This window comes from Lissotriton vulgaris, chromosome 11 (genome assembly GCF_964263255.1).
Source record: "Lissotriton vulgaris chromosome 11, aLisVul1.2, whole genome shotgun sequence".
Taxonomy (NCBI): domain Eukaryota; kingdom Metazoa; phylum Chordata; class Amphibia; order Caudata; family Salamandridae; genus Lissotriton; species Lissotriton vulgaris.
Genome location: NC_141699.1, coordinates 140,290,968 through 140,307,388, shown reverse-complemented (window position 1 = coordinate 140,307,388; position 16,421 = coordinate 140,290,968). Strand labels below are relative to the sequence as shown.

The following is a 16,421-nucleotide window of genomic DNA, read 5'->3' as shown; positions in this document are numbered from 1 at the left end:
TTATGAGGTCAGAGGTAAAAGTACAATACAAGGAACTTAATTAGCATACAAAAATTTGCACAGTATACGTTTTGCCCTAGGGGCCTCACAAACCATATTCTAAAATAGTGGTATTAGAACCACGTGAGAATTAGAATGCCGGCCTGGGGCATGTGAATCGCTGGGGCTACTCAGGACAACCAAAGGTTAGGATGTAGGAGGCCCACGGGAGACGCGTTCAGTATCTAAACACAGCCGCAGGTTACCATTGACTTTCAATGGGAAACGAACAAGTTACTATTTTACAATTTAAGGACGCTTCTAAATGATCTACGATGGAACCCTTTTAGACTTAGACACTAGGAGGGCCAATACCCTCAAGACTATCAGAGTACTCGTGTTACCTCACCCACGGAAGGCGGGTGCATAGGTCTCTTTTGGTGTCGGGTTTCGTCGTCGATTTCATTGGAGATCTGCAAATAAGCGCTGCAGGCGACCAGAGGAAAAGTGTCCAGGTGGATCCAAGGGTGGAGCCAAGATCTGAAGAACCTGAAAGCAGAGGAGACAGAGTCTGGGCCACTTGCCAGTGACCAGGGCGGCGATAGAAAGATGCCACCAGATGTCTGGTGATTTCAGGTGAAAAGGTGAAGTTTGTCTAGTTGACTGCGGTGTCCGTATCCGGATTGGACCTAACAAGCCTTGGCAAACGCAACCCACTTAGGATGCCGAGATTGGCTTCGGTGCAGACCAGCAAGGTCTGTGGAACTTCTCCTTTGCAGGGAAGTTGGAACAAGCCTGGAGCAACCAGGAAAGCAAGTTAAAACAAAGGATTGTCTTCTTGGGGGCTCACTAGCCAACGGACTAGGAACCGCGAAGACGCGTTGAGCGGAAATGCACAAAGCGGGCCCACGGGCCACTCGTGGAGTGTGGGGCTTTGAGCTTTGGTGCAAAAGGTGCTCGGGTCTGGGGCTTCAAGCACCCCATTGCACAACTTTGGGAAACCTCGGGAAGTCGATGCAGGTAGCAAAATGCAGGATGTCCAGGAGTTCCGGTCTCTCGTGTCCACCACGGGTCTTAGCTTTGTTGTGAGTGAAGGTCGGGGTCAGAGATGTCTGGAAGTCCGTGTACTGTGTCGCAGATTCTTCGGGATCCGGCGGGAACCTCGCAAATGCAGACCGACAAAGATGCTGTTGGTGCCTGTTTGAACAGGGTGGTCACTCCTTGACCACAAGGGAGATTTCTTCGGTCTTCCAGTCGATATGGAATGTAGAAGGTCTAGGATATATGTTGCAGAGTTTCATCCAGGGTAATCTAAAGTCCTAGGGACTGGGGTTCTATACTTATAGTAAGTTTAGGGGTTGGACTAACTCTAAGGTCCCTCCTATGGGTGGACCTGGGGTGGGGGTGGTTACACCCCTTCCCCTTTGTCCAGTTTCAGGCCAGAGCTGGGGCTGAGTGCCCTAGCAACCAGTTTGAACTGGGAAATGCATGGAGCACCTAGTGTTCCCCAGACAGTGTCTGAAAAGCATTCACTGAAAGCAACCCTCCCTGCCCCAATACACTAAAGCCTGTCTGGGGAGGTGCCAGCACCTCCCTGGACAGGAAACCTATTGTCCAGGCCTCCTCTGTCAGAGTTTTGTCCAGCAGCAGGAGGGCAGACTTGTGTCTGTGGCAGCAGCATCCATTTTGTGATGCTGGGGCTCTGTTTAACTTTAACCGGGTAAACCAGTAACTACATGTCTTCTCCCTCTAGAAGGGTGGAATGCTACCCCGCCACCAGAACTGACCGGGGGGGGGGTAGTATTCCAAAGTGTTTGACACCTTACACAACATGTTTTGATAACGCCAAACCAAAGTTAGCACTAACCGCGAGGATTATAATGCACTTAAGAGTATATGGTATGGCTATATCATAGAACAGCTATAAGGAGATGGTTCTGAAAGCTGCAGAGGGGCTCAGCTCATGCATGGGACCCTCTCACATAAAACCAAGCACTCTGCCTCCAGGGATGTCAAGGCCTGCCATAGGAGTGACTTATAGGTGTATATGTGTCTATATGTATATTTATATAGATATAGGTATACTACATCTAAGTAAGGGGTGATTACACCACCTTACCCAGGCTGTGTGAACAGACCTGTGGTGTCCGTTTGGAAGGCAAACCAGGGGTGGCACAATACATGCTGCAGCCCCTGGTAGGCCTAGGGTGCACCTATGCCCTAGGTACCTGTGGTACACTATACAGGGGCTCACAAGGGGGACCCAATAACCATTCTGGTATGTACCTAAAGTACATGGTATCAATTTAGAGAGAGAACAGCTGGGCTGTGGGCCAGATTAGCAGGTCCACAGCCACACTAAAGTCGAAAAACCAGAGAATCACAGCAAAAAGTGGGGGTAACCATAGGAAGCAGACCCTACTCTCCTACACTGCCTTTATCAACAGTATGGTATTGGGGGGTTAGAAGTAACAGGGTTATCTTGGATGACTTAAATGGAAATTGCCTATCTTGGTAACTACACTTATTTTGGGGTCCCAATGATAAAGCCATACCAAAGACTCCCCAAAAAGTCTTGTAGTCATGATGGCCAGAACTTAAATTTCACTTAATTTCTGCCTGGGAGCAAAATTTCAGTTTTACTTACGTTTAAACTCAAGTATTTTACAGCTATTAAACGCAAAGGTGCTGCAACTGTGTTTGATGACTGGTCATCAGAGTCCACGATGTTTTGAGTATACAGCATACGTTTGCTACAAAAGACTATTGGCTTCAATTAGACTTGCAGAGAGCATCATATAAGTGTTGAATAGCACCACAGTATAAAGAGTGAGATATGGATCTACAGTGTCCCTAAGGAAGAGATTGTGTACAATCCAACAAATGTAATTAGATTCAACCCAGGTCTCCAGCCCATATGCCCACCATAGACTCTAGTCTGTCACACCAAATTATTTTTTTTAAAGCAGCTGAAACCCTAAGTCTTATTTGGCAAGGATAATGTGTTCTCTAACACTTGACTTAATTTAGCAGGACAATAACCAGGCTGAACGTTTGAAATGAATCAATGTGCCTCCATATAAATTTGTGTTTTGTGAGCTACAATAGGTTGCACAATTGTAGCCAAGAATGGAAGGGTTGATGTAGGGTGATAGCTTGTAGGTATTTTTGGAACTAATGCAGGATTTTTCACAGAGGGTGTCACAATAGTGTGTATCCCTCTCTTTATGAAAGGATTGACCAATTTTGCGATATGCTCTGATAGCTTATTAATATTTTACTTTAGAGATGCTACTGGCAATATATCTCCCCTAATGCCAGTTGGATTTAGCCCTGCTGCAATACATTCTATATCTCTGGGGTTACTAACTCAAATGAGTTAAATTAATGTAATGGATTGATGGCTGGTTGAGGGACTGGATCCATATATTCAGAGTGCCCTTAGATATAGTATTTAAATCAGGTATCTTCTGCTGAAAGTAACTGCTAAATTTATTGCATAAAACTTGAGATTATATCTTGGAAGGAATTTTTGTAGTTTAGATGAGAGGTCAACTCTTTGCAAACATTTCTTGTGTGGAAAACCTGGCATCACTAATTTTGTTTCCATAACATCCAGGTTTGATGTTCATTGTCTTTTTTTATATATGTGCATGATGTTGTGTTTTTTAACATTTTGTTTTTGTAATCCAGGGTAATTACATATCAGAAGCATAGTCTTATTAACATACAGGCATTACAGGACAAAACACAACTCGGCATCACAGGCCATGTTACAAAAGGACAGTTAGTTGACAACATATTATATCTGCAAGATAAATCCTTGTCCTTCATCGGACCATTGATATAATTGTTGGAATCACTTTCAGATGTTGAAAGTCCCCCTAAGTGACACCTCTGTAAAGTGTCTGGCATAAAAGTGGCAGGATTAACCTGTTCCCTCTCCCATTTGGCATAGGCTTAGAATGGTTGCTAGATTCTATAAAATGTATACGGTCAGCTGCTCCATAGCATGGATGTGCCATACCTTAGACCACCGAAGCGTAAGACTTGGTGAAGACGGGTTCCTTCAAGTGTGAGCAATTGCAAGGCTAGGTTCTAACAGTAGAGGTGTTAGTAGTTGGCATCTAGGGGTGATATATGGGTACTCAGAATCTTCCCCAAACTCCCCCAGCAGCATTACTAGTAAATCCAGTGTCGGGTACACTCGCAAATCAAGCAGATCTGCTGAAGAACCTCCACCCAGAATCACTTCACATGTAAACATTGCCACCATATATGAAAGTACGACCCTGGATCCCCTGTTGATCCTCCAACAGAGGTCAGGTGTTCCAAACATAGCATGTAGCCTTATCGCTGTGGAGTACCACCTGGTGAGAATCTTACATATGTTAGCCTTATGTTGTAGGCAGACCGAAGTTTTGGCAGCTTGTCCAAATCTGAGATCATGTATCTTCGTCAACTTATTTACCCAGGTCCTGTTCCCATTTTATTTCGTAGTTATGTTGCTGTGCGTGTATGTGTGAGCGTGCTTAATGTAGCATAGAAGCAAGTGGTGCCTTTCTTCATGGAACCTTGGGCAAAGAGCTGCTCCAAGGGTGTTTTATCTCTGCTACCTTGAATTTTTACAGAGACAGTATTTGCCTAGTGAAGCAGCTGATTAGGTCTAACTCATCTGCTCTAGTCAACTGGAAGAGCTGTTTGCAGGTTGCCCTGTCGATGATGTCCCCATTGTGGCAGAGTTCACACAAAAAATGGGGCACCCCGCCCCTTCCCCAATTGCCATGCCTGGCTGAAACATCGGTTTTTAACAATGGGGGATAGTGTAGAGGGGTATGATGTTGCTATATGGCTTTTGTTAATCTTGCTCCAATATTTCAAAAGTATGGTCTTGGCATAGGGCGGCATCTCTGAGTGACGAAAGCGGTCTCTGGGTCTTATCCACATGATGTGGCGTATGGGGGGGTACACCTCTTCTCAAACATCGCCCAAGGTTTAGTGTAAGGGAGGGGGTGCCAGCCCAGGGCAAACTGCAATTATGAAGCATGGTTGTAGTGGGCGAGGTTGTGGAGTCACAATCTTGCCTATGTAGTTCTTTTATATAATGTATCCTGTAGACCATTGCCCCACCATTGTTCCAGATAACATTTAGTAACTGTTTTTGCCTGCGGTTCAGGGTCTTGTTGGAGACCCACAGTGGAAGGGTCTTTGCCACATACAACAACCTGGGCAGAAATTTCATTTTAGTGCTGTTTATTCGGCCTAAACAATAAATATCCAAGTTGCCTAATCAATAGAGATCTTTGAACAGAACCTCAAACACAGGGGGCACTTTGCATTCATAGAGGCTGCTAATGAAGCCTGTAAGGAATACACCTAGGTATTGTTTGGACATGCCCGCCCATACCAGGTCCGACATGGAGAGCAATTGTTGGGCGCTATTTGTTGGGTCAGCCACTACCATGCCTTTAGATTTCATGTAGTTGATGCAACATCCAAAAACGGCTTCAAATTGCACCCGTTCATCCAAGAGATATGGGAGAGAAGTTTCAGGACACTTAATCTGCAAATAATGCCAATTTCTAGCATTCCCCTCTACCCAGCGGCAGCTCCTCCACTATGGCAGGGGAGCTTCGCGCCCCTACCCCCCAAAACACCAGGAAAGGAAAAAATACTACACTTGTTTTTATTTCTCCTTTCCTGTCTAGTCCTGAGGGTGGGCCAGGGGGTTGAGGGCACCAAGGGGAGTGGTAGTGGACGCCCCTCACTGCGCATGATGGTTTGGCCGGTTTTCTCACGCCGGCAAAACCATCATGCGCAGGGATCGTCTCTCCAACCCCAGCTGCATAGCTGGGGTTGGAGAGAGCAAGCACAGACCCCCAGTCTGTCCTGGAGCACCGATCGAGGGCACTGCGGTCAATCCTTAAGCTGCTCTCATGTGAGAGCAGCTTTAGGATTGTCCGCAGGGCATTCTGGGAGCCTGTGCCTGAAGCAGAGGAGTGCAACGCGCTAGACTGAAGGTAAGCTTTAAAAAACTATTTTTTATTTTTATTTTGCCACCCTCCCTTCACGACCCCTATGCTCCCCCACAACTAAACCTGCCCCCCCCACCTGTCCCGTCACTTGTCACAAATACGGGCCGCTACTACATCTACCTCAATCCCTTGAATGTTAGGATTAGTTTTTAGGTCTCGCGTTAGCGCTGTGTCCGCCAGGAGATCTTTTGTCACTGGGTCTGCTTCCCAGGAGACAGCACCTGGCCGCGCGCATTTCCTCTTGAAGGAGTCGATTTCAGCGGGCCACGCGAACGCGCTCGCTGTGGCCAGCTGCTGTCTCCTGGGAAGCTCCAACACCACACACGCATGCGCACACACAGAGACACACACACACAAGCGCCCACGCACGCACGCACATATACAGAGACACACCTCCCCCGTCGCACACATACGCACACACGCGCACACACACACACCAGTGCTCCGAGCCCACCCGCCATAGCACACATACACACACACGCGCGCGCGCACACACACACACACACACACACAAGTGCACCAAGACCCCCTCCTACAACTAAGGGCCACTTACCGCCACTCCGGACTTCAGCCGCCACCGCGTCTCCACTGCTCCTATCCTGGCCAGGCACTCCGTGGGCGCGGACTTCCCAAGACGGAAGTCCCGCCCCACAACAGGTTTCGTTTTGGGCGGCACTCAAAGACCGCGTCCTATCTTTAGCGGAACGTACACCTATAATAAAATCTGTCTTCGAAATGCTAAAAGCAGCATTATTATCTGTTTTTGGCGTCTACTCTATTAAAATTAAACTAAAGGTGAATTTCCATTCTAAAAACTGTTTAATAATGTATTTTTGTAGCGAATTAAATTGGAGTAATCATTCCACCATTATAACTAGAGGTATAACTGTTTTAACAAGAAGGTAATTCGCAATATTATCTTTAAGGCTGAGACTGCGTTATTCAGTATTAGATTCGTATACCTTCATTGCAGTGTACTTACTATCCGTTTACTGAATACAAATAAATACAATTTAAAGATGGCCGCCAGCCTGCACTCTAGTGGTTTTCCATACTAATTGGCAAGGCTGTACAGTGAGATAGAGCCACGCAGGAGTGACGCCCCTTGTGGGCGCTTCTCCGAGCTGGAGCAGCTGCTGGGGGCTGCGGCAGAATGGTGAGCGACTTGCTGCTTGTGCGTGTGGAGGGTGTGCGGTGCATGAGCCGGGAGTGTTCTCACTGGGCAGGAGGAGCTAGCAAAAGCCTAGCCGGCGAAAAAGCGGGCACGGAATGCTTGAACAGAGGGAACTAGCGTACAGGTACTGTGCCGGGACCCTAGCTCACTGGGGGAAGCTGCTTGTGTAGTAAGAGAGCATCCTTTCAGGGACATTGGAGGTGACAATGGAGGGGTGGCGGTGTTGATTAGCAGGACATGCCAACTGCACTCGAGGGCACATTGCGCGATGACACCTTGGGTGCACGAGTCATGCCATTTGAACGTTCGAGCTGTTGCAAAAGCACCAGGCATATAGTGCACTGTGCACTTTGTTCGTCGGATTATTTCGGAGTTAGGAGAATTCAAAATGGAACGTCATCTAGGATGAATGTGAAACCAGGGATATACGACTGCTCTGGTGGGAATTTTCAGGGGCATGAAAGGGGGGGGGGGGGTGTATCGGGCCTTAGTGTGTGCGCTGCAGAAGAGTAAGAACTGAGAAGGGATCGGCCGGGATACCGGAGAAGGCTTTTGGACAATATGAATCCCCATAATTTTATGTTCTATTAGGATGTGAGAACATTGCTTGAAGTGATTCATAAGCAGAAACAGGACTCTTTTATTTTTTTGGGAGGGAGTTGTTGTTTTGTAGATTTATATAGCAGGAACTTGCATCAGCACCAGTTGCATTACACAAAATCACATTCATTTTTATTTATTTTGGCACAAGAAGATTAAGCTGTTTTTGCCCAGAATCACAGGATGTTGAGCTGACACCAAGACTTGAACCTAGTTCCCCAGTTCCAAAGTCAACATTTCTGGGCATAATGCCACATACTCTCCATTAGCTAACATACAGCATAATGTATTTTGAGAATCAGGTAGCTCTCCTAACGCGATTTATGGTGCTGATAATACAAACTTCTTGTGTCAAAGTCCTCTGAAGTGGATGAAAATACTTGTTGGATACTAAACAAAACATGTACTAAATATGGCTCAAATCAGAGAGGCAACAGAGGTAGATAGAGATCCCTCATAAAATGTGTCTGTGCTTTTCCTGGATCTGGGTGCCTTGAAACAGATATAGTCTTTTCTATGGTCCTTTTTCTTCTCAGAGACTGGGGTATTCGGAGAAGGCAGCACCTCCATGTTGCTCACAAATAGAGTGGTGAAGTCATGCCTGTGAATCATGAAGTGGAGCAGTCAGGAAAGGAGGAGCCATATTACATGCCAATATGGTGTATGTTGGGAAAGAGTGAGATTGTATGGGCCCATCTGCTCTTTCCTTTCAAAGGTTGCTGGAGAGCAGCGGGGTTTGCCCTGGGCATGTGTTAATAGAAAATGTATGTGCCTTGCTGGGGCTACTGAATTGCAAGGGGAGGTCCAGGGAAGGTGTAGGATAGAAAGTGACAGTTTTTCTCTGGTTCTGCCAAAATAGGTTGGTATTGATTCTACCGCATGCCTCTTTCTTCCACCACCTTCAGCAACAACTAACAGCTACCAAAAAATCTTCCTAAAACAATACAGACTTTCATAACAAATTTATAAAACACATTGTTATATACAATGCCAATAGCTCAAACTTTAATGCTACGAGACCTATTGCATTGCAAATGCTTGTTAAGCAATGAATCGGGGATTCCATTTTTAAAGTGAATGTCAAAGGGGACAATGGGCACCCCTGTCGAGTTCCTTTACTTAGAGGGATCGAGGAGGAATAAGCATTCTTGACCTTAATTCATGCTATAAGGATGGTATAATTGCCCAACAACTATGTTGTTATATGGGGGCCAATACCAGTTCTCGTAAATACAGCTCACGGGTATTGCAAGTCCACTCTATCTAAGGCCTTTTCCGCGTCAAGCGAGAGAAGAATTGTCTTGTTTTTGGTCCACATCAGCAACATTAATTGCAAATCTCACCTTATCCCGAGCCTGTATATTTTTGTCAAAGCCAGTCTGACAGGAGAAGAGACCATATCGTGTTCGATAACGTGTGTTTTTTTACATGCAGGCTGGCCATCAGTTTTTTTTCGATGTACTCCAAGGTCTTTCATTAACCTGCAAACTGTCTTTTGAAATCACCTACCTACTTTCAGAAAGGTTACTGTTCACAGGCGAGGGGATATTTGCAAATATATTCGCCTATCGGTGAGCACTGGATAGTAAACTTTCTGCCAGGATTTTTAAGTGCAAGCATGCTTTTCCAAGAAGACATTGTTCACTACGTTTGAAAATTGTTTGCTGTTTTTTATTTTTTAATAACCAAATGTTTGCATTACACAGCTGCATCCACGTATAATTACAATCATGGAATAACATTCCACTTGGTCCAATCCAGGGGCACCAGCAATTCTCCAGTCACAATGTAGCTTTACAAAAGCAGTCTGTGATATACACTCATCATTTCCCCCATACCCTTTCATGTCTTTGCGGGCAACCCCGGGCCTTGTATAGGAGTTGCTCCTAGCGCATACACCAGTCGACACCCCTCCGCCATGACTAACCGTCCGTATATTTCACGGACTGCCCGTAATTTGGGCTTCTTGTCCGTTGTCCGTGAGGATTTCTTCCACTGACGCCTATTGTCCGTAATTTCAGACATTGGAGCGAGCTGCACTGTTCCCCTGCAAGCGGTCTGAGAGTTCTGTAACTCGCACCGCAGGGGCCGGCTCTCTCCTGCTGTGATCAGGGGCCTGCAGCAACCCCTCCCCGACCTGGCACAGACTGCTATCGGCCCATTTTATTCTGTATGTTTGCCTAATTATCACATACTAAATGATAATGGGCCTCTCTGCGCAGTGACAGCATTTGCTAAGCCTCCTCCTGCAGAGCCCAGGGCATGGCAAACTGCTTTTGTTTATGGGCTTCTGTCACCTCACCAGGGGCCAAGCTCTGGGGAGCTGGTGGTTTTATTTTGGTGCATGTTACCCAAGTACGTCCACTGTTAGCCTCTTAAACCGTGACACAAGCAGTGATAATGGTACAAATACCATTGTCCTTTATTATTTATTTCTTTTTTTCTAATTTTGCAAAGTTTCTGCATTTGTGCTGTTATTGTTTTCATGTTTACCCTGGCCCCCAAGCACCCTCAGCTTTTACACATCACATCCACGTGGGATGATTGATCGGATCTGGTGTTTTTTCTCAATGGGTGAGAGGGGGCATGTAAGATCTGAGAAGTCTTCATCTTTGATCTTTTTTTTTTATATGCAAATGCAGGTGTTTAAGTTTCACTCGCGCACAGAACAGATGCAGTGCAAGCTTCTCTCAACCTAATATAAACTTATTTTGACTTGTGCTTGTGTTGGTTGTCTATTTGCTTATGTAATATTGCGTGGCCTCATCTGAGGTCCAAATGTTTGTCCTGAATTCTGACCCTTTGTCCTGAATTTAACACTCACTGTCCTGAGTTTGCACCCATTCCAGTTGGTCACCCTACCACCACGACGCCAGGGAGGGGGCCTCCGGGCCCCTCTAGGGGCGGGCGATATCCTCCTTCGCCACTAGAGATACCATGCCAATGGATCTCCTCTCAGCACGGGACTAATTGATTCTCTCAAATAATCCAAGTAATGCCTCTCGGAATAGTTTGCTGTTTTTAAAAATTAGTCTATGTTGCTCATTTGTGGATTTTATATGGCTCCACAAAATTGGTGGAAAAGGGAGTTATGTCTCAAGGACAAGGAATAAATGCCTTGATCCCAAAGGCTCTGAACTTGCCTCACCTTGATATTTGTCAGTGGGTGCCACCATCAAACTGTCTTGGTGCAATTTGGACTTCTTAAGGAAATGCACATACTAATTAGACTACATAATATGCATTCTCTTGTCATTTAACACCCTATAGCTGGTTCCGAGCGCTAAAAGAAATGCTAGAACAGTAGAGTCAGACTAAAGTGCCTCTTACACTGTGTACCAGAGTTTGGACTTAAACCCCTGGAGAGAATGCAAGGCTTCTTTGGATGTTGTGTACCGCTCCAGCCCCACTGACTCCTTTGCATTTCTCCCTTTCATCCGCCTTTCTCTTCCTTGATTATAAGGACACAATTTATTGGCTTCGTTAGAGAAAGTGCAGTTTTGTATCATGTCCATTTTCAGGCTCCACACACATGAATTTCCTGGGTTTTTTATAGCTCCATCAGGTTTCCTTTCTGCCACCTCAAATCACTTAGGCTGGAGATGGAAGGAGAAGAGTAGGGTGCTTAGAAGATGAAGTAAAAGTGTGCTGGCGTGAGAAGAGGGTAGGCAAGAAAGTTGGAAAGTAAAGATGGGGACACAGAAGAAGGGACATGGGATACCTTAGAATGCCTTCCTACAAATTAGACAAACATACACATTCCCAATTATTTGGTGTGAGCCATGTTTAAAACGGCAGAGGCCAGCCAAACTAGATAAGGAACCAGTCAGAGGACTAAAGTCTATTAGGGACGATAAGTCCCATGTTGTATTTTCCCTCAGTAGCTAGCATCTGCCCTGGACACTAGTATGGAGAGTGAGTTCATCTTCCCAGACACACACATTTAAGTCCCACAGACATACACACACATGAAGATCCTCATCCTCTTTCTTGTGGTCTCAGTAGAGAAAGGGGGTCGCCATCTCGAATGCTTTGCTAGAAAGACTCTTGGCTGTACCTTCTTTCCAGGCTATTCTATAACAGATGTCAGCACCAAAAGAAAACCTTATTCGCGATATATGTCAACCCCCTACCTGTGTGTTAAACGCAAGTAATGTAAGGCAGGTTATTGTGGCCGTTCAGTGTCTATTTTGTAAGTTGTGGATTTGTGAAAAAATCGAGCTCATCCATTTCAACGACTTTGAGAAGGAAATGAGCTGTGAAATTGTTGATGAAATATGACCCATATTTTCATCATAAATTATTTTACATGTTTTAACGTACACATCCTGGACCATGAATTACTTATTAAAAATAATAGAACACAGTGTGATCTCCTTTCTGTATAACTAGCTCCTCACCTCTATGCTCACCCTGAGGCCTCGCTACATGTACATGTGGGAGGGTGTCTTACAACGGACATTCATGATAGAGAGTGGGGGGGCTCTCGTCAGATATCACGAAATTCAACCATTCTATAGAATTAAGGGAGGCCCACCTAAAAACAATGATGGACCGGTACCTCTACCCTACCAAGATCAAAAAGCTATTTCCTGACTTGTCTGATATGTGTCGGAGGGGATGCGCACTATTAGGCGATTTTCAACATATCTGGTGGGACTGCCCAGTGATACGACCTTCTGGGAGGAAATTCCGACCTTCATGGCAAACACCCTCCTCGGCCTCCGCGACCCCTCCCTTAAGCACCAAACTAAAGCAAATGAGGCCATTATGTGCACCTGCATTGGCGCTGCGAAAGTAGCCATAGCGGCTGCATGGAAGAAAAAGGAAGCTCCTGCCATCTCGTTATGGCTTTCCAGACTCTGGAAACTTCTGTGCCTTGAAAGGATGGCCGATATATGCAGGGATAAGAACTTCGAATATAGATGGGGCCCACTAGTAGCTTTCCTTACAAAGGGATTACCATCAGCTGTTTACCCTGCATCAGTCAGAGCTATGCACCTGTTACAATTTTAACCTATTTGAAACTCCCATGATTTGTAACCTAGCTGCACTTCGATAGCCGCCACCAGTATTGGGTTGGGGGGGGAGTTAGCGGGGGGTTTGTTCCTCATGTTTTCTGAGAGTCTTGTTGCGATTTGCTCCCGATCAAGGACACCTTCCCTGTTGGAGGGACTAGGTTACCATTATCGCAAAAGTAAGACAGACGAATATTATGTTTTGCTGCACTACAGACTTACTCCCCGTCCTTGCTCTTGGAGAAACTGTGCTTACTCCTTTAGGATGTCTGGGATATGACGGGGGACTCACCTATTGATGTATGTTTCTTTTTGGTCTTTATAATCTGTCCAGTCGTCTGAGTCTATCTGGATGTACAATATGCCAGTTTACTTTGTGATAAGTAATAAAATGCTAATACCATGTGGTAAAACGAAAGGATTTTACCTATGTTAAAAAATTATCACAAAATGTATTAATCATTAATACACAATAGTCCCTATTGTACAAATTCATAAAAAAAATATATACACGAAAAGCATTATTTAAAAACCTCAACCTAAAAGAATATCATTTCTTAAAAAGACAGGAGACTTTCAGACAATTTGCTTTGTCTTAATAGTGTTACTTCGGGTGCACTGTGGACAACAAAGGGCAAGAACTCTAATTCCCTGTCACCGTAACTGAGTTGGCCATCCCGAATTAAACAAAAGCTAAGATTGTAAAATCCTGAATTAAACAAAATCAAAGATTGTAAAATCTGTGGAGTATAGTGTATACTCCACAGATTTTACAATTGAATATCCCAGTGTCCTACCTCTCGTTATCAGCCCGAGGTGGAGTCTTTCACTTATGTGCTGTTGCACTGGTGAGTTTCAAGATCTTTGGAAGACAATTGATTGGTTTGGAAGGATGAAGGAATGTGGTATGATATTAAGAAATAGAGCACTTACAAAGATTAATAAATAGTATTGGATTTAGTGTCACTAGGACTATGATTGTTATGTATAGTTCACTATTGTTAATCAAACTTTTGGTTAAAAGCATGTCAACCGTATTGTCAATACAGCAAATGTATCCTGAATGAATATAATTAATCACACTGTGATGGTTTGTTTAAATATTTTTGTTCACCACTGTGGATATGTCTTCGCCTTTATGTAGTTAAGATAAGTGAATGTTTTGTTTTATTTTAAAATAGGTGACACAAGTCAAGAAGGAGGTATATTACATTTGTCCTGAAGAAGGTGGCACAATTGATCTAATACCACCGAAACGCGTCAACGCCTTAGCTTTTGTTTAATTTGGGATGGCCAACTCAGTTACGGTGACAGGGAATTAGAGTTCTTGCCCTTTGTTGTCCACAGTGCACCCGAAGTAACACTATCAAGACAAAGCAAATTGTCTGAAAGTCTACTGTCTTTTTAAGAAATGATATTCTTTTAGGTTGAGGTTTTTAATCAATGCTTTTCGTGTATATATTTTATTATGAATTTGTACAATAGGGACTATTGTGTATTAATGATTAATAAATGTTGTGATAATTTTTAACATAGGTATCATTTTCTTTGTAAGTGCTTTACTGAATTATTTGTTTGATTTGCGATATGAGGTTTATGTGAGCTGATTGGTGCGGTGTGACTGGCTTTCAGTCAAACAACCCCAAAGGGAAATCCTTTTGTTTTACCACATGGTATTAGGGCACTCTATTCCCTTTGGTTATAAAGAGCCCCTCACCCTGTTTTACTATAAAATGCTAATAAACATATCTTTGACAAAAAAAACAATAGAACAACCTAATGTTGTGCTAATTTACTGTATATGTGATAAAAAATTGAAACTGACACTCTTTTTGCTTTTGTGATAACCTATGACAAACTATCTCCATTTTGTCAAACCCACTGTATTTCTTTTGCTCCATTAAAAGTCTTATCCTTATCAATTTTGCACATCTTTTTTATGTTATCCCTCAACAATACAACAATACGTAAACAGGGATTCTTGACTAATCACTGCCTCTCCTGCATTTTAAGGTTTCTAGTGCACATCATCAAATACTGTGTGATGTTTAGCTCTTTGGAACTAGGGAATTGATATAACATTGAGGCCAGGTGAGCTTCAGGTGTAAACACAGTGATTATTGAAAAAAAGATAATTTTTTTAATTTTACTTAGAGCTAGAAGAGACTGCCATACTATGTCCTAAATAGTTTTTTCCTCCCCTTTCCTCTTCTCACATGTACTCTCTTTATCATTACAAGGATTCATTTTTGGCGCCTAAGTTTTTGGAGATCGTAAGATTCTGTAGATCCCAAGATGCTGATCTTGATGGCCTGCTGAGTCGATTACAGTCCATTTCAGGTAATTCAGAAGATTGAGTTGTGGCAGTGATTGCATAATACCCATATGAGCATCAAATATCTGTTTATACAGACCAACAGAACTTCCTAATGTAATCTTAGATGATTTCATAATTCTTATGTTTCTAGACAAGAGGATTTATCGGTTTCCAGTGTTCACTCAGGAATTTTGCAGCCAATTCATTGAAGAAATGGAAAACTTTGAAAAATCTGAGCTACCTAAGGGCAGGCCAAATTCCATGAACAACTATGGGGTGAGAAAAAACACAAATTATTTTCTTCACTGTATGCATTTTAATACACACATTGTTCATCATGTGATGTTGTTGCATCCGGAGCTCACCCGTCTGCTCCTCCCGGGCACCAAGCCACGGCGCACTTACCCCCTCCAAGTGACGATTGCGCGCCGATGTATGCTACGGATACACCGGCTGTCCCCCGCTAGACCCCCATACTCCCCGTTGCTGCCGTTAATAGGCGGCCCCAGGCAGGATTCCTACTTTCCGGCCCCACTACTCGCCGACTGGTCCCGCTGTGGTATCACAGAACTGGAGTCACTCCTCGAGGAGGGCCAACTGAAACCGTTGGACCGCCTGATCGCAGAATACGGGCTCTCCCCAGGCCAATTCCTCAGGTATAGGCAACTACTCGACGGATACCGACCCCATTTCAATCTCCAAAATGGCGAGCCGGACACGCATCCAGTAATACATACCATTCTACATATGGGGGTGGGTCGCCACCTGGTCACGTGGCTATACAAATCCATCCGGGAACTCTCATACACCCCCCTGACGACCCTTCGAGCCACCTGGGAAGAGGACATAGGCCGGGTTTTGCATGACTCGGAGTGGACTAAAGCTCTCGAGGCCCCTAAACGCGTCTCTAGGAACGCCCGCTTCAAAAATATTCAATATTATATATTACACAGGGCATATCTCACTCCAGCGCGGTTGCAGAAGTTCTACCCCTCCACGCCATTCCTGTGCCCCAGATGCTGCTCCCCAACTGCGAACTTCCGTCACATGTTCTGGGACTGTCCCAATCTTCAACCCTTCTGGCAGGACGTACATAACACACTGCGGGAACTCACGGGTCTCACCACACTAGACACCTGGGAGTCCAGTGCATTAGGCATCCTCCACATATCTAAACGTGAACCGGTGCATAGGCGCTTCGTGTCCTTAGCGCTCCTACTAGCCAATAGATGTATAACCATGCGCTGGCGATCCCCAGAGGGTCCCCCCATAGCACAGTGGAAGGGGGCGGTTAGCAA

The 16,421-nt window shown here is 44.7% G+C and overlaps 1 protein-coding gene across 1 annotated transcript in view; it reads left to right on the top strand.

Annotated features, from left to right (window-relative positions):
* The window catches only part of OGFOD2 (2-oxoglutarate and iron dependent oxygenase domain containing 2), a 178,746-nt gene that overhangs the window by 102,575 nt on the left and 59,750 nt on the right, over positions 1–16,421 (top strand). Inside the window, exons 4-5 of the mRNA XM_086942936.1 lie at positions 15,047–15,146; positions 15,275–15,399. Coding sequence (XP_086799062.1) covers positions 15,047–15,146; positions 15,275–15,399 — 225 coding nt within the window. The remainder of the gene's footprint in view (positions 1–15,046; positions 15,147–15,274; positions 15,400–16,421) is intronic.